The sequence below is a fragment of the Gracilinanus agilis genome, chromosome 3 (assembly GCF_016433145.1).
Source record: "Gracilinanus agilis isolate LMUSP501 chromosome 3, AgileGrace, whole genome shotgun sequence".
Taxonomy (NCBI): Eukaryota; Metazoa; Chordata; class Mammalia; order Didelphimorphia; family Didelphidae; genus Gracilinanus; species Gracilinanus agilis.
Window position 1 is genome coordinate 225,305,172 of NC_058132.1, and position 23,285 is coordinate 225,328,456.

At 37.5% G+C, this 23,285-nt stretch overlaps 1 protein-coding gene across 4 annotated transcripts in view; it reads right to left on the reverse strand.

Moving 5' to 3' along the window:
• Nucleotides 1–23,285, reverse strand: part of MYO1B (myosin IB) — a 222,777-nt gene that overhangs the window by 89,133 nt on the left and 110,359 nt on the right. For all 4 annotated transcript variants that reach the window (XM_044669689.1, XM_044669687.1, XM_044669685.1 and 1 more), the window contains 3 exons: nt 21,250–21,344; nt 6,093–6,197; nt 1,378–1,424 (listed from right to left, as the gene is read on the reverse strand). In XM_044669689.1, the coding sequence (XP_044525624.1) occupies nt 1,378–1,424; nt 6,093–6,197; nt 21,250–21,344 (247 nt within the window). The remainder of the gene's footprint in view (nt 1–1,377; nt 1,425–6,092; nt 6,198–21,249; nt 21,345–23,285) is intronic.

Here is a 23,285-nt window from a genome sequence, read left to right on the forward strand (position 1 = left end):
TCCTGTTTTTGGGCCTGGCTCTCCATCCACTAAGCCACCCAGCTGTCCCCTAGAAATGCTACTTTGATGAAATCTCACTTTACTAGAACTCTTCAAAATCTTTAGAAATCTGAGTTTCCTGTATAACCAAATTTATACCTATGCTGGATGTAATGTATTATGTATGTTCCCCTTGGTTTTCTTTTCGCCACACAGGACAATAAACATAATGTAACCTTTTCTTGATGACTCTGGTTCATTGTAAATATAAATTGATGCTCTGTGTAAAATATGTCATCTTTAAGGTCTACTGAGGTGTTCAGAGTTAACTGTTCAGAATTATCTGGTAATACCAAACGGTCCCAGATGACTAATTGAGTTTCTGTGGTCTCTTCTGGCTCTAAAATCTATTGATTTTAAAATCATCGACCAATCTTGTGGTTCAGCCTTGTATTTTCTCTTGCTATTGTACTGTACTGCTCTTTATTTAATTTCTAATTTGTTTGGAAATAAAGGTTTATTAGAACTGTGTAAAAGAAGGGAAAAATAGGTTGGATGAGGACCTGTTGGGTGCTCAAATATATAAACTCATGAAATATAACCATTAGTGTCTTGATTATGTAAATTGCAGCTACAACATTTCTTTGCCCTATAACCCTAAAGGCAAGGTAATTCACCCCTAGATTTTCTTATCTGCAAAGTAGGAATAATTTTATTTGTATTACCTACCTCAGAGAAAATGTCTCTGCAAACTTTAAACTGCAATAATATTTTAAGTTATGTTATTTTAGTTAAGAGGGAGTCTTTTTTGGTTTGGTTTAGGTGTTTTGGCTTATTTCCTGAATCCTGGCTGAGTTCCAAACAGGTGAAAGTCAAGGTGAAGGTGCTATTAAACACCATCATGTTAAAACTGCCCTTGATGTTTTATAACAGCTGTAGTAACAAGGACAATGCAATAGCAGAATGGTTAGCTATCTTTCTAAAATGAATTAAAGGGTAAGACATCAGTGGGATCAAGGCATTCCCCATCTGAATCATCAGAATTTCAATAATTTTCCCTTTATATATATATGTATATATATTTAACCCGTACCTTCCGTCTTTGGTGTCAATACTGTGTATTGGTTCCAAGGCAGAAGAGTGGTAAGGGTAGGCAATGGGGGTCAAGTGACTTGCCCAGGGTCGCACAGCTGGGAAGTGTCTGAGGCCAGATTTGAACCTAGGACCTCCCGTCTCTAGGCCTGGCTCTCAATCCACTGAGCTACCCAGCTGCCCCCTCCCTTTATATTTTAAAGATAAACACACATACATATCAAAACAATTTTAAACATCCCATTTATTTTCAACACGAATGAATCAAATTTTGGTGTTAACTCTTCTATTAATATAGATACTTACAAATCTAGAAGAATTGTCATTCCTTACAGTTTTGGCATTTCCGAATGCTAGTAGGAAACAAAAAGACATATATTTGACATGATTAAAAGATGTTGACAATGAGCGATAAAAACTGAAGCAAGAAGACCAATATATATATATATATATATATGTTTTATTTTACATTTCAGTGATATCCTGAGGAGTCTTAACAACGACATTTTTAGTGTAAAATTGGTTTGATTTTCCCTGTGAAACTTCCCCAGAAACATCAGGGCTAAAATTTTCAAGTCTTGTTACTAGTTCAAATTTCCAGGTTAGGGGGCATAGTATGGCTCCATTGTGTTTCGTGAGCTGTCACTTATTTGAATGATTTTGAGGTTTTTCTGATATCAGTAAATTTAGTAATATCAAACTTCAGTTATGATGTTATTCTATCATCATTAGTGAATATAAGCAAGAAGCCATGGGCTTATGGCACAGGGTGGAGGCTGTAAGACCACAAAAAAAAAGATATCAATGAATTTATTCATTTTTTATCATAATAACTTTTTTATTTTTTCCAGATTATATGCCAACACAATTTTTCAACATTTGTTTTCTGAAATTTTGTAATCCATGTTCTTTCTCTCCTTCCCATTCCTCCCCCTTTTCCAAGAAGGCAGATAATAAGATATGTTTTATATATATTATCATATAGCACATATTTCCAAATTCATCATGCTGTAAAAGTTTATGCATTTTTAATGAAAAAGAAAAGCAATCTACTTAAATGAGGCTAGCTAAGAAGTTTTCCAAGGACAGAGTGAGGGACAGTACTCATAACTAGCTCTTAGAGCACTGCCTGGCACAAAGAAGTTGCTTAATAAATGTTAGTTGACTGACAACCAATTTACAAAGTACGCAAACATCATGTTACAGAGGACCAATTTTCTATTCCTATGAAATATGTAAACATTTCTGGAATATGTAAAAAACTCCTTTGGGGGACAACTGATTCATCCTAGCTTGAGTTCATTTCATTAGCTCCAAGAAAAGTGCAGTTGTGTCTCCTAAATAAGAATCTCCAGACCCTTGTCTAGTAGTTCCCAGGCACACCCCATAGGTGATGACATGGCAAAGAGATCACAAGACCTGCTTGCTGAGGCATATAATGTGCCATGTTCTAGGAAAGAAAAATGTGAATGTAAGGATGTAAGGAAAAAAACTAGAGAAACTCAAACATCTCCTAAGAACTATCAATCAAGAAATAAGTCCTTAATACACAGTGTCAAAAAGTTTCTAGTTTAAGCTTACTAATAATAAATAGTGCCTACTGTGTACCACATGAGGTGCCAGGGCTACAAGTAAAAATAATGAAATAATTTCAACTTGCCAAGGATAAGTTATCTAAACATCAAACCAATTTTTTTTAAAAAAACCTTACCATTCTGTCTTAGTATCATACCCTGTATTGGTTCCAAGACAGAAGAGAAGAAAGGGCTAGGCCATGAAGGTTAAGTGATTTGACCAGGGTCACACAGCTAGGAAGTGTCTAGGGTTATATCTGAACCCAGGACCTCCTGTCTCTAAGCCTGGCTCTCAATCCACTGAGCCACCTAGCTGCCCCCATACATCAAACCAATTTAATCAGTTTAACATTTGGTTAGTTGTTGCTGCTATTTTTTTGTTGGTTTTGTTTTATTTCTGTTGGATCTGAGTCTTCATGGATGGATGTAGAGAATTCCTCACTAAAGAAACTCCCTTTAATCAATGTTCAGCATTTGATTTATACCTCATGGGCTTCAAGAGAGTTGTCTAGGGGAGGTAGGGTCCTGAAATGGTTAAGTGGCTTTGCCAGGGTCATTTGTCCAGTATCAGAGCTAAGACCAGCTCTGATCCACTATGAATGGTGAACTCTCTTCCTTTATTTACAAAGGCAGAAATGCTTAAACTCAAATTGAGAACTAGCTGGAAGCTACAAAAACAACCAATCTAAGACTTAAAAGGTACATTTGGAGAAGAAAATGATCCTTGAGAATGAAATATCAAACCTGATGAGGGAAAGGCACATTCTATTTTCCTTTGGTTGGCTTCTTGGTTTTGCATTAAAATGTTTCAGTTTTATCAGAACTACACAGAACTAACAATGCAGGTCCAGAACAAATTGTTGATGGACAAGACGCAGTTCAGGGATCAGAACTGGCAGCTCCTAGCAACAATTTCCTATTGAACTAAAAAAATCAACTGTAATACATTGCATGATATGGAAGGAAAAGAGGAAATCCTATCTTAAACCCATGCTTGATGAGGAGGGTAGGAATCCTGTCATTCACTCAGCAGGCTAATGATTTTCAAAAATGCAATGTCGATAATAGTCAGCTCTGACTTTACTTGATAAGAAAAACCTAACATTTTTGGTATTTCTCATGAGGTCCAAACTTCAGTGAGTGGAAATATACATGGCTCTCTAGTCAAGAAATTGGCAGAATTTTAGATCTAACTTAAGGAGCAGATACAAAAAAAAGGGTAATTTGTTGAAGTGAAGGTCAAGAGTGAGTGAAAGAACTGTTTCAAAAAAAACTTTATTCAGGGCACCGTTTGTGAACCATAAATCATCTTTTCATCTAGCAAATCTGAGCTACATATTATTAAGCACAGACCTAAACAGTGAAGCTTTTCATTGTGGAGCAGGGACTCAAACACAAGCACTCTATTCTAAAATGCTTGAGACACATTCCTCAATTGTTTTTCTAAGTTCATTGTTTTTCATGTTCATTTACAGTAGCTGTTCCAGTTAGAAAGCAAAGAGCATTCCCTTTAAAGATAACACATGCCCACCAGTGTACATTTCTCCCATTTCCTGGGTTCGAGTCTAGTTTCAAATACCACTGAATAAAGGAACAGATTCTAAACACAAAGGCAGAGTAGAGGCCATACAATGCTCCTACTTAAGGACTCGGCATTCTTAAAATAAGCACATGGAGAGATATACAGCACATACCTTGCACAAAATATTAAAGCAAGAGCCCTATGATTCAGCAGGAACTGAAAAGTCAATAATTGAAAAATCCCAAGAATGGAATGATAAATCTGAAAAGACCTGGCATTCCTTCCATAGCAGCACAGCCTTGAAATTGGAAAGACTTGGGTTCAAGTGTCCATGTGACATACACTGTGAGAAAATGGCCAACAAATTTAACCTGTTGGTGCCTGCAGGCAACTTTTAAAGGCTGTCTTGCAAATAAAGAGAGGTCTGGTGAAAATTTGGTGGAAAACCCTGGTTCTGAAAGCCTATGGTCTAGTTTCAGATTCCACGAAAGTCTGATGCTTACCATCTGCTTAGGGAGATGGAACATTTACCTCCCTCAGCCTCAATTTCTACATCTGTAACTTGAAGGGCCTGGACCCAAGGTCTCTTCCAGCTATGAGTCAATGACTCTATGGGTTACTAATCTGTATCAGTGAAGGGAGTTTCCATAACAAGAGTTCTCTACACGGGCTTTGGATATGGTAAGTAATAGAAGCTGCACGGAGGAAGAAAGAGGGGGAGCGATATACACCTTGGACTCTTCAGCACTATTCTTATGAAGGCTTCAACAAATATTTATGCTTATTAGTTCAACCTCTCTCAGGAGATAAAGGAAAAATCCTCTCTCTTCTTTTTATAAATTTGGGAAACCCAAATACAGAGAAGCCTTCCCTCCCACACAGGGAGTTAGTAATGGCATTTGGACCACTGAATTCCCAAGTCTGTTCACTGCCTTCAAAGATTATGTAGGACAGAGACAGCTCAATGGATAGAGCACCAGACCAGAAGTGGGGAGGATTAGGGTTCAAATCTGACCTCGGACACTTCCTAGCTGTGTGACCCTGAGTAAGATACTTAATCCCAATTGCCTAGCCCTTACCATTCAGTCTTAGAATTGACACTAAGAAAGAAGGTAAAGGGTTTTTTTTTTTGCTTTTTTAAAAAGACTATATACACCACCTTAGTCATCCTGAAGAGCAAAAGATGATGATACCCACGTTATATGCTCTGAGATGCTGCTCCAATAGTGGTAACTGATTTGTGCTGGCCTAAATCATTTGGTCCCCTGAGGACCTAAAGGTACTCATTTCTGACTTTGTCCAAGTATATGCCATTATGAGATGGATGTGCAAGCTTAGTGATGACATTTGTGGTCAGGAAGAACAAATTAAACTAACCTTCAGAATGCTCCCAACTTCATTACCAATTCAGTTAGCCAGCTAACCAGCTCCCAACTTAATGCTGCTATATTTTGCCCTGTAATACATTAGTTCCTTGCAGGAGAAAGGGCTATTTCAGTCTTAATTTTATTTAAAAAAAAGGTATAGTTCTTAATGGGTGTGTAATTGATTTCTATTAGTATTGTTCTTCCCTGCTGGATTTTTCTTTGCTAGCAAATCTCAACTAGATTTGGGAATTTGGAATTTTTTTTTGGTTGTAAAACATTAAAGTTATATGGTTAAGCTTGAAAATGAAAAACAAATAATCACTTAATAGTGGGCAGGTTTCTCACTGAAATTGTTTCCTGCACTCCACAAATGCCCAACCCAAAGTATCCAGGCTGGGGCTTATTTACTCTGCAGGATTTGGTCCAAATTCTCTTACTTCATTCCTTTTTCCTCCCAGAATGCCAGGTATTTGAAGTGTTCTTAAAATGAATTTAACCATAGACCAAACTGATATCTGACTGAAACAGGCCTAACACATACAGAGAGGAAAATCATACCTTCTAGTACTGGATTTGACTGTAAAAGCTGTTCTTTGACCTGGTTGACTTCGGCTCCTTTTCCACAAACTGCAGCAACATAGGACATCACAAGTTTGCTGGCCTCTGTAGATGAGAAACAAGGCACCATAATGAGTAAAACAGAAATCTCTAAAATCTTTAGGATGTGCTACTACATGGAAAAAGGCTTTTATTGGGGAGAGGGGGAGCAATAAGCCTCCTCAATTTTAAATATAGCATATTCTCAGTGTAAGCCTTTTCTAAAAAACTAAGAAAAGCTTAATTTTCAATAGTAATTCAGACCTCATCTGGAGTAAGTTAAACTCTATATTATGAAAAGAGGTTGCAAAGAAAATATTTCTTCTGAGAGTTTTATAATAAGCCAATTTATAGCATAAAGATCTCAGAAGAAATATTTTTACAATGAATTTTTAAAATACAAAATAAATCTTTTATTTTTACTTCATCTTCATTTGTTCTTCTGCCCCCACCCAAAGATCCATCCCTTATGACAATTTTATCTGTGTGTATGTATGTATAAACAAGGAATAAGGGGAATAGTAGCAAAATCAATCAAGATACTAAAAAATAAATCTCATGTTGCATGCAATGCTCCACAACAATGGTGCTCTACTTTTTTTTTTTAATCCTTTATTTTCTGTCTTAGAATTAACACTGTGTACTAGTTCCAAGGCAGAAGAATGATAAGGGATAGGCGATAGGGGTTAAGTGACTTGCCCAGCTAGGAAGTGTCTAAATCCACATTTGAACCAGAGACCTCCTGTCTCTGGGCCTGGCTCTCAATCCACTGAGCCACCCATGTGCCTCCTAGATCTCTACTTTTGCAGAGAAAAGGAGAAAGGTGTGCAAGAGGGATATTTAAGAAAAATAATGTAAAGACCCCATATTTAGGTATAATTACTAGTTTAATTTAAACCATCCTTAAAACACTCATTAAAAGCAGCCTTCCCAACACATATGCCCATCAGATTATTTGTCCCACCTTGGCAAATCTTGTTCTTGCTGCTACATACACTTAAAAGAACTAAAATGTCATCTCTTCAAAATTAGTCTTTAGCTATACTCACTTGCTCGTGAAATTCTGAAATGTTAGTGATTATTCATGGTTGTACAGTTCTGCCAGAAGCAAATATTCAGTCTTAAATTAAAAGTGACCTAACCACTCATCTTGTATGATTTATACTTAATCTGGGCAAAGAAACAGGTAACAAATCATGCCATAATTCAGCAAATACTACATGCCTGAATGCTAAAATGTAATAATTATAGCTATAAGTCAGCATCAATTAAAATTTATACTAACATTCTAGATCCAACTGGCATATTCTAGTGAACTGAATGGACTAGCGAACATAAAGCACTCTATAAACTATAAAATGTCCCACAAATGTTATTGCAAGATCAAACTCAAGATTTTCTAATCTTACTATATGAAATGTGGACAAGGAATATATAAACTGTATCACATGTAAGTTTCCTGAGCTCTAAAACAAGCTCTCGATTTTAATTACAAATTAAATTTGCCAGATCTCTTCTAATTTTCCTTGGGAATTGCCTGGACACCACCTTTGTCCCCAATACACTCTGCTGTAGATTGTCTTAGCTGTGTATCGCACCGACTTCCCTTTCCTAAGAAGAAGCAGGGCAGCTCCCTGTGGGCAGGTACTGTATCGTTCAAAAAAACAAACAACAAAAAAATCTTTCCTGTCTCCTCAGTGCTTTGTACAGAACAGATGCTTAATAACTTGCCATACCATATCCAGGAATGGACCCAAGGAAAATTATGAAGGAAACCGTTTGATTTGGGTACATTTATGCTATTTTCTATATGACTCTTCAGACTCTTTGTGAAACTCTTTATCTTATTTATCCTACATATTATTCTTGCAAAGCTTCTAATTTTTCTCAGGTAAGTGCATCTGTGTATACATATATGCATGTACCTATATAAACATATGTGTATACAAACAAATGATCATAGATATCTAACAATAACGATTATTAAGTGACAACTATGTGCCAAGAAGTCAGCTGGGAGGCTGAATGGATAGAGTGCTGGGAAGACCAGGAACTCTGCTCTCAAGACACTTACGAACTGTAGGACCCTGGAAAAGTCACTTAACCTTGGCTTTTATCCACTAGAGAAGGGAATGACCAACCATTCCAGTATCTTTGCCAAGAGAATCCCATGGACAGTATGGTCCACAGGGTCACAAAGAGCCAGACATGACTGAACCACTGAACAATTTACCACGGCATTGTGCTGAGCACTTGGGATACACAAAGAGTCAAGAGACAGTCACTGCCCTCAAGGAGGTTTATAATCTAATGGGTGAGATGTTATGCAGACAAATGTATACTTGGAAACTGTATACAAAAAAAAAGTGGGAAATAACTGAGAAGGAAGGTACTAGAATTAAGAGAAAGGGTCTGAGAATTTCTTGTAAAAAGGGAGATTTTAGCTGGAGTTTCAGTTCATGGTTCTTGGTCTCAGGTTGATAAATGTATTCAGCAAGAATTCTGAAATTGTTTTTAGCAATTCATTTTTGGAAGCAGGGCTTAAGGGTAATTTTCTCCAAATAAGGCCTTGTTGACCAAAAATGTCAACTTGTGCAACTATTTTTTTTAGCACTATTTTTTTTTCCAGCATGATACCTGATCTTTAAAACCCAAGTCCAAGAGACAGTTACTTCTTTAGAAAGATGAACAAACCAGTAAGGCAGCATTTTGAGATCCAAGAATGTTTGGTGAACATAATTTTTTACAGTCTGTTCTCATGGTGTTGAGTCCTGCTGAAAACAGGAAATAATAGTAATCTCATGAGGTTTTCTGCTCAATTTCCTTTCTGTCCATATGTGCCAAGGTTCAGATAAATTTGGATCAGTTTCCAAATACTTAAGACTTTATCCAAATCAAATCTTTACATAATTTCTATTAATGACCAAAAAGTGGAAAAAATATTGGATATGGAGTTGGAGGATGAGGGTTTCAATTTCTGCTCAGTCACCTACTCTGTGGGCTCTTGAACAAGCTGCTTCAGTCCTCTGGGCCTCAGTGTTCTCATCAGTAAAGGGAGAAGGCTGAATGAGATGTCCCTCTCAAGTTCGAAATCTATGAAAAGTGGCTATCAATTCTTTTATATTCAAAAGCCTAATTCTCAGATAGTTGCAACTGTTAAGCCCAGGCCAGATGCATGATTTTGTATACCTGCAACTCTACAGGGTCCTGTCATCTCTAAGTGCCCAACACAGGATGAGTAATTTTGAGGATAAGTTACAACAAACACGTAAATATTTTCTAATAATATAAGGATGAGTAGATTAGTAGATAAAGCGTAGAGTTTAAAGTTAGGAAGACCAGGGTTCTGACACTTCCTAGCTGTTTAACTCTGCAAATCATTTAACCTCAGACTCTTCACCTGTAAAATAAGGGATTGGATAGATGCCTTCTGGGTTTTTTCTAGCTCTGTCTATGATCCCTGTGTGTAACTCTGCTGGGATATCCCCACCCTGGCAGGATCATAGATCTGTACCCCATTTCATCCCCAAACATACACTATAATAACAAAAAATGCTCCATTTAAGTTCAGGAAGAGAATTTTTCTTACTAACAGTCATAATCTAAAAACCCTTTGCATATTTGAGAATGGATTAGTATTTTTTAAAATATACTAAATAAATTTTAAAAGACTGTTTCCAGCAATTCAACAGGATTTAAAAGGATTCTCTTCTCCAAAACATTTCCATTCCCACCCCTCAAAACACAGGCATATCCATGTATTGGTAATATAGCAATCCAGCAATGCCAAGGGTCTCAGTGGGTGTGGGAACTCCCTTTATCAAGGAAGATCACAACCTTAGATAACTTGGTAGAAAAGTCTTAAGAGAATTGCCTAAAGCTTTTAAACAAGGTTAAACTATCCATGATCACATTTCAGAGGCAGAATTTGAGCCAAGCCTAGTGGACAGAATCCTGGACAGGGGGAAAACCTTGGGACTCAATTTAAATCTCACCCTCAGACTTATAAACTCTGTGACCCTGGACCTCCCTGTGCCTCAGTATCTTCATTTGTAAAAAGGAGCCTCCTGAAGCCTCTAAGGTCCTTTCCAGCTCTAAAACTACAATCCAATATCTATAAAAAGAGAAATACCATGGTGTTCAATATTTAGATAAATGAAAGACAGGGTGACACAGTAAGTCAGTCTTGGATTCAAGAAGTTGTTTGGTTGTATCCAGCTCTTCCTGATCCCATTTGGGGTTTTCTTGGCAAAGATACTAAAGTGATCTGTCATCTCCTTTTCCAGCTCATTTTACAGATGTGGAAAGTGAGGCAAAGAGGGTTAAGTGACTTGCCCAGTGTCTGAGGACCTATTTGAACTCATGAAGATAAGCCTTCCTGCTTCCAAGCCCAGTGCTCCACCAAACCACCTAGCTGCCCTGGATCCCATGGATTCAAATCCCAGCCTTGGCAATTACTAGCTATGTAACTTTAGGCAAGTCAGTTAGCCCCTTAGACTTCAGTTTCCTTATCTATTAAATGAGAGGACTAAATTTACACGGTGGCCTCTGCAGTCCCTCCCAGATCTAGACTTAGGATTCAACAATCCCTGGAGTTCCGATGATCTAGGCACCCCAGGCCCAGCTCTCAAAATTCCAGGCAAGTCTCTATGTTGCAGAACAGCTGCCCATCTGCACTGGTGGAGGAAGCTTCATCCCAGGGAGTCCCCTAACACTAATGAAAAACCTTCCACTAGGTACAAACTTCTACATGGTATTTTACCTAAAAAATCATTTTGAACCTGATGATGCAAATAAGGGAGTTTTCTATTGTATCAGAAAAGCTACATTTTCATCTCCCAACTCTATACATGCTTCCTAGAAGGGTGTAAGAAGTGTGACATAGTATATATGTCTTCATATTCTTTGGGAACAAGAGTTATTGCACCTAATGAATTTATCATTCTGTGATGAAATACAGTATCAGCATTTGGAAAAGGATGTTTTAAGATCACAGTAGACAAGACTAACATCACATGGAAGACAATGAATGCATGTGCATCAATATAATACCCTGGGGGTGAACGAGTTAGGACAGGAATTTAAGTTGCTAAGATATCAAAACAGACAAACATTTAAGTGAGCAGATCCTAAGTGGATAGAAGCAATCTAAAAAGGTTGCAGATCACTCTTCTGCCTTGGAGCCAATACACGGTAACGGAAGGTAAGGGTTTAAAAAAAATTTTTTTTTAAAAAGGTGGCAGTTGGGTAGCTCAGTGGATTGAGAGCCAGGCCTAGAGACAGGAGGTCCTAGGTTCAAATCTGACCTCAGACACTTCCCAGCTGTGTGACACTGGGCAAGTCACTTAACCCCCATTCCCCACCCTTACCACTCTTCTGCCTTGGAGCAGATACATAGTATTGACTCCAAAACAGAAGGTATAGGTTTAAAAAAATAATAATTTAAAGGTTGCAGGTAAGTTTTGACTTTTTCTGACTATTATTTATTATAGGCCCTAAGGACACAAAGACTGGTAAAAAACAAACCAAACACACACACACACACACACACACACACACTGAGAGTCTTCTTATGGTCATTCCGGGGTAAAATAACACCCACCCCCACATAGCACTTTGGTGTTTAAAAATTATTTTCTCTGATTTGAGCCTCACAACAATCCTGAAGGGTTATAGCTATGATTATTACGATCTCTGTTTTACATGTGAAGAAACAAGAGGCTCAGAGAGGTTAAAAATGACCCAATCATAAATGCTTGGCTAGGAAGTAGGATTTGAAAAGAGGTCCTCTTCACCTGACATTCTCTCCTCTTGGGCACTCAGTCTACCCCTCTGACCTGATCTTTCAGAACATAAAGCAACGTGGCCTATTTTCTTCTGGCCTTGAGACTGCTTGGCCATCCTTCACTCAACTTGGTCATTTTCAGCTTGGGTGCAATGCCAATCCAAGTTTGAGCTTTGGTAAACTCAAGGCATCATCTTTTCACTATGATAGAACAAGTGGACCATCTCAAATGAGCAGTTCTAGGTCACTTAAGAGTTTACATCTTAATGAGTACAGCAGCCTACAGAACTCCTTTGGAAGATTCCACATGGAGTTCCTAGAAGCTGCAAGTGACTGAAAAACACTAAACCAAACAATTTACTATATTTTATTAAGGTCAAAAATCATCTCCTCAATCCACAGGTTTGTGATGCTATCCTTGGGAAGTCTCCTTTATTCACTAATGCCCTTTTGTCTCATTGTGTATTCTCTTCCCACCCCCTTCCTCCCTTTCCCTCTTTCTCTTCTTCCTTCCTTCTCTCACTCCCTGTCCCTCTGTCTATCTCTCTCTCCCTCCCTCACTTCCCTATCTCTGTCCCTGCTTGTCTCTGTCTCTCTCTCCTTCCCTCACTCCCCTGTCTATCTCTGTCTCTATCTGTCTCTGCCTCTCTCTCCATCCCTTCTTCTTTTTCTCATCCTCTTTGTATGACGCAGACTTTGTTGTGAGCAGTACCTAGAAATTCTCAGCCTCTTCTCTTTAGGGCATAAGGAACTACTTGGTTTTATTACAGCAGCAATGTTATTATGGCCTAAAAGACTTCATGGCCCTTCCCAAATGCCTGGATCATCAAGAGAAAGTGACCCAGGTATGAAAATGAAATCCATGCTCCACATTTAAGAACAAAGATGTTGGCCAACCCAACAATCACTCATTAAGTGCATGACATTGTGTTGGATTGTTTTTCAATCGTGCCAGATTCTTCATAATCCCATTTGGGGTTTTCTTGGCAAAGACACTGCAGTGGTTTGCCATTTACTTTTCCAGTTCATTTTACAGATGAGGAAACTGAGGCAAACAGGATGAAATGGCTTGCACAGGGTCACATAAGCTAGTATCTGAGGCCAGATTTGAACTCAGGAAAAGGAGTTTTCCTGACTCCAGGTCCAGCATTCTATCCTCTGTGCCACTTAGCTGCTCCACAGTAAAATTCTAAAATAAGATGATCAAATCATTTGACATCCTTAGAAAAACGGATTTGTAATTACTAGAAGGAAATTAAAAAAAAAAGTTTTTGCTCTTAGAGAGTTTACACTTGAACACTAAAGTGATTTAACATATAAGCAAGTTTACACACACACATGCACACACACATTTTTAGGATTATATCTCACAGAGCTGAAAATTAAAGGTAGTCTCCTATCTTATTTTTCAGATCTGAACAAATTTTTTCTTATTAAATATTCCTTCAGGAGGAATGTGGTAGAGTTGAAAGAATACTGCCATGGTATGAAGGCTTGGGCCCAGCAAGATAAGACAAAAGCTGGTCTATTAGATCCAGGGGCAGAGCCCAGGTTACTCCAGGTTACATGGGAGATGGTTGTCAGTCAGCCAGCCAGCAAGGATTATGCCGTTCTCCCATGTTGGGATGACCTCTAAAATCTCCTTCAGCTATAAAAGCACGTGATTCTAGGTAAAAAATTTGTTGAAAGATAATGTATTGTTTGGTATCAATTACAAGTTGTGAAATTTATAGTATGGAAACTTACTCAAAGAAACCTAAGTCCAGCAAGAAAGTAGGGACGCCATTTGCAAAGCAGAGTAAAACGTCTGTGGCACATTTTATCCAGAATTTGAAATATTTTTTTTTAAAAAAAGAGTAGATTTCTTCTCTTAAAGTACTTAATAACCATTCCTGTCACCTTATTGCCTTGTTTCTTTCATGTGTTTATTCTCCAAAATCTAATCCCAAATTCTGTTTTGTGTGAGTGTTTCTGTTTCAACAGGACACAAATTTTAGATTATCTTCAACTTTGGAATCTAACAGTAATTAAAGGTATAATAAAATATTCTTGGGTAATTCCCACTCTATTGTCTTAAAACAAAACAAAACAAAACAAAACAGAAAAACAGGTAGGAATGGATTATAAGCAGGTCAGTAGCTTCCATAGGCAGGTCAACCACTCAAACTGTGGCCTAATTTGCTAACATTCCAAAGCAAGAAAGGAAGATTAGCTAGAGGCTAAAGAGAGTCTGACTAATTCTAAATAAAAGTGACAAGCATCTTTGACCTAAGATCAGTACAAATGGTCAATTTAACCTGGAGTCTATAGAGCAGGGACAAAAAACTCCACTGTAGGTCATCCAAAGAAAAGGCACTAAAGGAAAATGTTTCAGTGGCATGCAGGTTACATGTTCACATTTGTCTCCTTAATTGGGGTTACCACACCAACTGGTTTCCCTGATACATTTAAGATAATTATGTTAGCCTAGCCAAAAGGTTAGAAACAATTCATGGCAGAGGCCTGAACCTGTGGGGTGGGGCTGAGTCTCCCTCTCCCCCACCAGGGAAGAATGTGATGTTTATATCATTTTATCTAGCTAAGACTAGATACAAGGAACAAGGAAAAACATGAAACTGAAGTGATAGGGAGCATTGTATGAAATAATAATGCTATCTAGGAATTGATCAAAATAAAGGAATACTAGACATAGTCAAGCACCAAAAAAAAAAAAAAATAGAATTTACAAATAAATAAATGAATAAATAGCTGAATAACTAAATAACCAATTGAATGAACAAGTAAAAATGTAAATATATAAATGAATGAATACATGAATAAAAATAAGAGAAAAGATACATAATTTGAGTTTGAGCAAAAGGAATAAAGTTCAAGAAGGATAAAAGGGGTCAAAAGATAAATTTCTCTTTCCATAATTGTGAATCAGTCTCATAAGGAAGAAAGCAGGAAAAGCAGCTAGGGAAAAAAAATTTAAAAAAAAAAAATTTAAAACAAACAAACAAATAAATAAATAAATAAATATATATATATAGCTACAGAGGAAACTGTTGATTTTTTAAAAATTGGCACAGCCAATTTTTAAAACAGTATAATAAAATAATAGCACCAAGAATGACGAATAGGATGATTTCAGAAAGAGCTGGAAAGATCTACATGAACTGATGCAGAGTGAAGTAAGCAGAACCAGGAGAACACTGTACACAGTAACTGCTATATTATGGAATGATCAAATGTGATAGACTTTGCTACTAACAGCAATACAGTGATCCAAGACAGTTCTGAGGACTTATGATAAAGAATGCTATCCACCTCCAGAGAAAGAACTGTTAAAGTAAAAATGCAGATGAAAATATATGATTTATCACTTTTTTATTTAAGGGGTTTTGGTTCTATAAAATTATTTGCTTACAAAATGAATAATATAGAAATATATTTTGCATAATAATATATGTATAAACCCAGACTGAATTGTTTTTCAGCTCTAAGAGGGGGGAGGGAAGAAGGGAGGGAGATTATAGATCATACTTTGGAAAACTTATGTGGAGATAGGTCCATTGTTGGGAGAATGGATGATTCCATTGCTTCCAACAAATAGTATAATATTAGTAGATAATAGATATAGTAGAAATAAGCAGAATTATTCAATATAGCCAAAATGAAATTTAAAAATTTCCTCCTCTAAATTTGTGGCTCTTCCCAATTTCTCTATTTCTATTCAGGGCACAACCATCTTTCTACTTACCCAGGTAAACAACCTCAGGATCATCCTACAAGTATATATATATATACACTTGTCAGAAAGTCAAGGATTTGCTTGACTTTCTGTCTCTTGCTTATTTCCAAAGTGCTTAATTGGGAAGAAGTTAGGTGCCTTAGTGAATTGATAGCCAGGCCTGGAGAAGCGAGGCTCTGGGTTCAAAACTGGCCTCAGACATGTTCTAACTGTGTGACAAAGGACAAGTCACCAATCTATTGTCTCAATAAACTAACATTTCTCCATTTCCCATTGCCTGGCCCTTATCACTTTTCTGCCTTGAAACCAATACTTAGTATAGATTCTAAAATAGAAGGTAAAAATTTCAAAACAAATAAGCAAAAGTATTTAATTGCTTAAATCTGGGGAAAAAATATCCAAAGCACTTAGATACAATTAAAAAGAAACAAACAAAAAAAACTATCATTTATATACTGCTTTAAGGTATGCAAAGCACTTTACAAATAATATATCATTAGATCCTCATAATACAGGTAGGTGTTATTTTTATCCCTATTTTACAAATGAGGCAAATGAGCTTCTAATAATAGACAATAGGAATCTGAAACAGTTTGTGAACTTTATCTTCCTAATTATATGGCCAAGATTTCACCACTATGCCACCTGGCTTGTCCTGGAGCAGATTCAGTTATAACTAATAGAAAAGGATCATTCAAATACAGGTCTCTGCAGGACATATTTTTCACAATCAAAAATGGAGAAAAGGAAGTTTATTGAGATAATAGATTAGCAAGTTTAATGCCAATTCCCCATAAAATTCCATAACAGGTTATTTGACACCTTTAGAAAAAGTTTTGCAATTGCTAGTGGGCAACATGTTTGTTTTTAATGAACAAAGTATTCAAAAGTAACCTTATTTCTTTTGGAAAAGATCTAACACAACCTTTTATGTTACAGAAAAGAAAATGTGGGGCTGTAGAGTTAAGTAATTTGCCCCAAATCTCTTAAAAGGAAAGGCAGACTCTGGACTAAACAGAGATCTTCTCTCTCCAAGTTTAGGGCATCTGGGAAAAGTGTGATTGATACGACTACTTTAAAAAAATAATAAAAGAGAACACAGGTTGTGAATGTATTAATAGATGTATGGTGCCCAGATCCCAAGAGGTAATAAATTCCACTTTAATCTGCACTGGGTCAGATCACAGCCAGAATACTGTGCTCAGCTCTGGGTTCCAGCTTATATGAAGAACAATGAAAAGTTTCAGCACATTCAAGAGAGGGGAAACTAGACTGATAAAGATTCTAGAAAGAAGATCTTATGAGGCATGTTCTGAGGGAATTAAAAACATTTAGCCTGTAGAAGAGGAGGCTCCAAGGAGACACAGCAGTCACCTTCAATTAAATGAAGTATTGTCATGTGGCAAAGGGAGTAGACTAACCAACTCTATTTTGTATTCCCTACTCTGAGCCATCTACTTGACAGCTCCATTAAGGGACTTATATCTGTTCCAGAAACCATGCCCTGGAGGTTTTTAACCTTTCCTCTCCCAAAATTCCAACCTGGGGCTATTGTACCTTGAATGGTGACTATCCTCCATCTTACCACTTCAGGTAGGATCCTGCCATCCTTCACTTCACTGCCTAATGTCTGTCTGTCTGCCTCCACCTCCCACTAGGCTCCTGTGATCAAATGAACTCTGACACTGTTCCTGTGCCAATCTAGGACTTAGAGCCCCACTCATCAGCACTGAGACCTTTCACACTAAAGAGGTCACAACTTTGCTAGGGTGCTGGGTCCTTCTATTAGAAGGTAAGGTCTTTCAGGATAAGAGACTGTTTGCTTTTGAATTTGCAGCTCTAGCATTTGATTCACTCACCCACCTACCTACCTACCTTTCCTTCCTTCCTTTCCTCCTTTCCTCTTTTCCTCTCTCCTCCCTCCCTCCTTCCTTCCTTCCAAAAATGGTGGAGTGAAGGATCACACTATGAAACCTCTCCTACAAAACACACACACACACACACACACACACACACACACATAAAACTCTGAGTAGAAAAGCTAAGAAAAAGTTCCATTCCAGGGCAGAGAAGAATGGTTGTGGTCATGAGGGAGCAGGGACCCTATCCGGTAAGGATCAGGGCAAAGAACAGGAGGGCAATGACCTTCTTTCCTTTTTTTCTTCTTCCCTTCCTTTCCTTTTTTCCCCATGGTAGGCCTAGGGCCACTGGCCAGAGGTTTCAGAGGAAAAGTGTTTGCCTTAGCATAAGGGAAAATTTTCAAATAATGTTACCCAATAATGAAGTGTGCTATCTTATTAGGAAGTGAGGTCCTTCCATCATCTGTTGAAAATAACATTGGGGCATCTAAGTGGCTCAGTGGCTATAGAGTAAAGCCCAAAGACCAAGGCAGAAGTTCAGAGAGAGAGAGAGAGAGAGAGAGAGAGAGAGAGAGAGAGAGAGAGAGAGAGAGAGAGAGAAATGAAATGTAAAAATTAATGCTACACTTGGCAAGACATTGGAATAGATGACTTGCAAGGTTTCTTCAAATTCAAAGTCTATGATTCTCAATGTTCTGCTAATTAAAATGCCTGGATTAAAATCCCTGTTCCTCTTATTATTCAGGGAAATAAGATTTCTTTATAACCTGGGAGTGTACCTGCCAAAACAAGTCCAGAAACTACATGAACATAATTATAAAATACTTTTTACACAAAGTTAGATCTAAATAATTGGAGAAATATTAACTGTTTATGGCTGGACAGAGCCAACATAATTAAAACAGCAATCCTACTTAAACTAATCTACTTATTCAATATCATTCCAATTAAATGCAAAAAAAAAATTTATTGAGCAAAGAAACAATTCCCTTGGAAGAACAAAAGATCAAGAATATAAAAAGATTTCTTTGTAGAAGAGAGGAAAATGGTCACCTACCAATGGTTTGACATCTTTATTATTCTGTTCCTGAGCCCTTGAAATTCTATTGCCTTCCCTCTATTAATTATTTCCTATTTTTCCTGCATGTGGATTTTCTTCATAACTATTTTCATGTTGTTTCCCCTATTATATTGTAAGCTCTTTTTGTCTTTTTTTTGTATCTCTAGTACTTCTCAAGGTGCCTGATTCACAGTAGATGATTAATAAATATATTATTGCCTCACTGGTAGGAGAGAGTCACTGGGTATGGAATTGGGTCAATTCTTAGCACTTCTCTCTTGGGTATCACCAGAAATAGTCCTAGAAAGAAAATTATTGATAGGAAGGAAACCAAGACCCTTTAAGTTTCTTTATCACAAACTATGCTCTACTGACCCAAATAACTGGGCTGAAGAAACTGAATGAAATACCAGTGATAGATGTTCTTCCTGGGTTAATGGAAATGGAAAATGTTAAAATTAGTTAACTAAGCAACTTCTCAAATGAAATGGAGACAAATAAGAAAGTATGTTTCACATAATTGGTTGTGTAGCATTTTTTTAAAACTTAATTTTGTGCATATTTTTCATTTCAGGATGCAAAAATATTCATGCTTGCTCAGATTCTTTTCCTAAAAACAACAATTTACAGATTTAAAAATTTTTGAAAGTGCCATTTTCTTCTCAGCACTCTTTCCCTCCTCCTTCCCACCACACCACACCATTCCAATCAAGGAAGTTCACTGACAGTCATTGTTTTGAGTCTTTTCCAGTGTAGCTGGGTACCATGTGTACAATAAGTTTCACATTCAAGAATAATCACATGAAATGCTCTGAATAAAGAACCTAAGAGAAGCCCCACACATTTGCAGTTTCTTTTAAGATAGATTACATGCCTAGTAAAAACATACAAAATAAATCTTAATCCCAAGGAAACAGAGGAATCATCACAAAGTGAAATCGGGTATTTGCCTGAAGGATTGTAACCATCCTTACTTTTCCAGAGTTGTTTGTTGCTGTTCAGTTGTGTCCAACTCATCAAGACCCTATCTAGGGTTTTCTTGGCCTTCTCCATATCATTTTACAGATGAGGAAACTGAGGCAAACAGGGTTCAGTGACTTGCCCAGATCATACAGCTAATAAGTGTCTGAGGCCAGATTTGAACTCAGCAAGACATGTCTTCCTGACTCCAGGCCCAGCGCTTTATCCTCTGAACCTCCTAGCTGCCCCTTGCTTTTCCAGAGAGGAGGCACAATATAGGCTTTACTAGCACCTAGGCAATTTTGGAAAAACAATGCCAAGAATGTGTAATCCAAACCAAGAACTGCATAATTTTTTAAATTATTTAACACATCTCAATATCAACCAAAATAATTTAACTGGATGCATTATTATTAATTGGATTGATTAATTAATTAATTAACTGGAAACCAGAAGGGACTTCAAAGCTCATTTACTAATCCAGGCTATTCACTTTAATAGTTGAAGAAAATGAAGGTGAGGGAGGCTCACCTGATTTACACACCTAAATTTGGGATTGCTCTTTCCATTGTACCATACTACATCCTAAATGGTAGTGGTGGTTTCTCATCCTTTGAACAATGTGCCCAGTGACCTAGCCTGAAGGAAATCTTTTAGGTCATCTTTATTCATTTCTACAAGGGATAAGCCCAAAGGAAGAGCCACCCTCTAGCCATCCCAGAACCCATCCTAGATGGTGACCAGACAGTAGGTAAAGACGCTTCCCCCTACACCCTTCACTTACTACTCACTGGGCTTGGAAGAAATGGGGTCATCACCTCCATTCCTCAGGTGAGGTCCTGCCATCTGCCCTACACCTCAATAGGTCCTTGCAGGTCCCCAGCCCCCATATAATCAAATAGCCTTTGGATCTTGTCAAGCATCCCAACAACCTCCTTAAGACTTCTGGGTCTTCCCATCTTCCCTGCAGCTTAACTTTCCTTTAAGTGCTATCTTCCCCTTGAAAGCAGGGATTATCTCAATTTCTCTATGTATTTATTCCCAGTGTTTGGCACATAGCGAGCACTTGAGAAATAACTTTTTAGTCAGTCACTCAAGAATCTATCCATTCTGGAGAAATATTAATAGCAGATTCGAATTTATAAAATTTAGCCTAGCAAAAAGAGAGCTTGGAGGCAGAAGAACAGGGTTTAAAGTAAGGTTCAGCCAGTTTTTCCATATGTATAATCAGATGACTTCACAATCTGCTGAGCTAACAAAAGAGAATCTCACAATAGGACAACAAGTTCAATCTTCTTACTTCAACAGAACACAGTCTTAATTTGCCCCCTTTCTTTTTCCTTTATCACAGCCATTCTATTTGCTTCTTCCCTTCTTTTTTTTTAAAAACTTTACTTTTTTGTCTTAGAATCCATAGTAAGTACTGGTTCCAAGGCAAAAGAGTAGTAAAGGTGGGGCAACTGGGATTAAGTGACTTGCCCAGGGTCACAAAAGCTAGGAAGTGTCTGAGGCTAGATTTGAACTCAGGAACATCTGATCTTCAGACAATACTCTCAATCCACAGAGCCACCTAGCTGCCCCAATCACTTCCCTTCTTGGTAATATCATATCATATCATATCATCTCATATCATATCATATCATATCACAACACAACAGCATAACGTAACAAAATATATACAAATCAAAAAGGAGAGGAAAAAAGTTGCAGAATTATCTTACCTGTTTTCCCAGCTCCACTTTCTCCAGTAATAAGAATACACTGGTCTTTATCTTGGTCCCGCAAAGATCTGTATGCTTCATCTGACAGAGCAAAGCTGTAAAAACATGAAGAAACCCTTAGATTTCATTTAATTCAATCCAACCTCTGGTGGTAGTGGCTTGATTCACAGCCAGATGATTAGATAGTCACTGAAAGTCAACCAGCATTGTTTGGAGGGACAATGTGCCTGGGGATAATTCAAGTGCCTTAGAAATCAAGAAAAGACACTTAAATATAGTCTCCAAGTTCTAAATAGCTACATTGCCCCTGGCTCTATACATATTTTATGGATAGTACTTACTCTTAAAAAAAAAAGATTTATTCATAATGAAAAATGTTTCTGTACTTTAACAACACCTAACACATCAGTTTGATTTGCCATATTTATTATAGATGTTATTAAAGCCCAGGAAACTTTGAAATATGAAGAGATGAGTAATAATCCAAGCTAAGAACTATATAATATCAAGATCTGCCAGCTAATGTCAATCAGAGTAACAAACAGGGTCATTCTGCCATATAAAAGAAAAGATCTGTTCCAAGCATTACCCAAGCTAATGTTAACATTAGCTAAATGATAAGTAACAACTTCAAGGAGCTAATTATGGAACTGCTGACTTTCCAAACACATGGGGGACACAATTCACCAGAAACAAAACTGTTAAAATGTGAGGAAAGTTCACCACAGGTACCTAATAAACTCAGTGGCTCTCATTGTCATCCCTGTCCTTGTACCCAAAACTAATCTGACTGCCCCAGATCACTCTCTTCTTGTTTGATCTTGTACTCAATAAGAGGGATTAAAAAACTGCAAAGAAAACTGGTCCCCAAGTCCATATCCTAGCTCAATTGATCCCTAGCTATGATCCCAAAAAAGTTTCTCAGCCTTTGTTTCTTCAGTTGTAAATGCAAGAATAAAGATAGTTTCTCTGATTGGGGGGGAGGGGGAGTGGTGAGGGAGGCAGAGCACTCTATTACATTTAAAGTCTTAGCTTGGATGAACTACCACCAAAATTTGCTGCCTTTGGGTCCAATCCTTTATTAGCAAATCTGAGAAAATAGTTTCATTCTAATAATAAATCACAGATATTCAAGGTTGAGATGGGCTCAGACAGACTCCTAATATAATGGAATATCTGAAAAAGAACCGACACCCACACCCAAAGAGGAACTGGTTGTCTTTACTTAGTCCATGGCCTCCTTTGCAGCCCACTCCAGGTCTGGACAGCAATTATTAGGCAATTTTTCTTGCTACCAAACCTTGCAATTCGCCCCTGCAATTTCTACCCACTGCTCCAGGTTCTTCCTACGGAGTCCAAATAAAGCAAATCTACCCCTTCTTCCATGTGACAATTTTTCAAAAATAAGACAGTTATGAATGCTCTCTCTGGCTTTTCTTTTTTCTAGGTTAAAGTTCCTGAATTTCTTTGGACTTGGGCCTCACTATTCCAGTTGTCCCTTATCTGAGCACTCTCCAACTTTCTGCCCTTCCTAAACACAAAACTCAATACAACAGTTTAGACTTGTGGCTTTACCAGGGCTGAATACTGTGAGACTATCAGACTATCCCTTCCTCTCTCTCTCTCTCTCTCTCTCTCCATTCTGAGTATGAAGTCTCCTAAAATTCTCTGATTTTTCAAATTTGCTGCATTCTAACCAGCCCTCTCTAAATAGTTTGATTTGTATATAACTTTGGAAAACTTATATGTAAATTTGTTATTAGAATAAAATAAAGATAAAATTAAAATAAATAAATGAATAAATAAATTAAATAGTTCGATTTGAACCTATCAGTGCATATGCTATTGCCTGGGTAACAGAGGTGCATTTTAATAGGAACCATTTAACCTAAAACAATCCATTCTGCTGCCAGGCACATCATGCACTCACAGGTTGGTGTGGTCCTTTCTTTGGAGGAAGAGATGACTTTTCAAAACGCTTGCAATCCCAAGACATAGAAACTGACTATGCTACCCACACAGTGGGCTGGTGACGT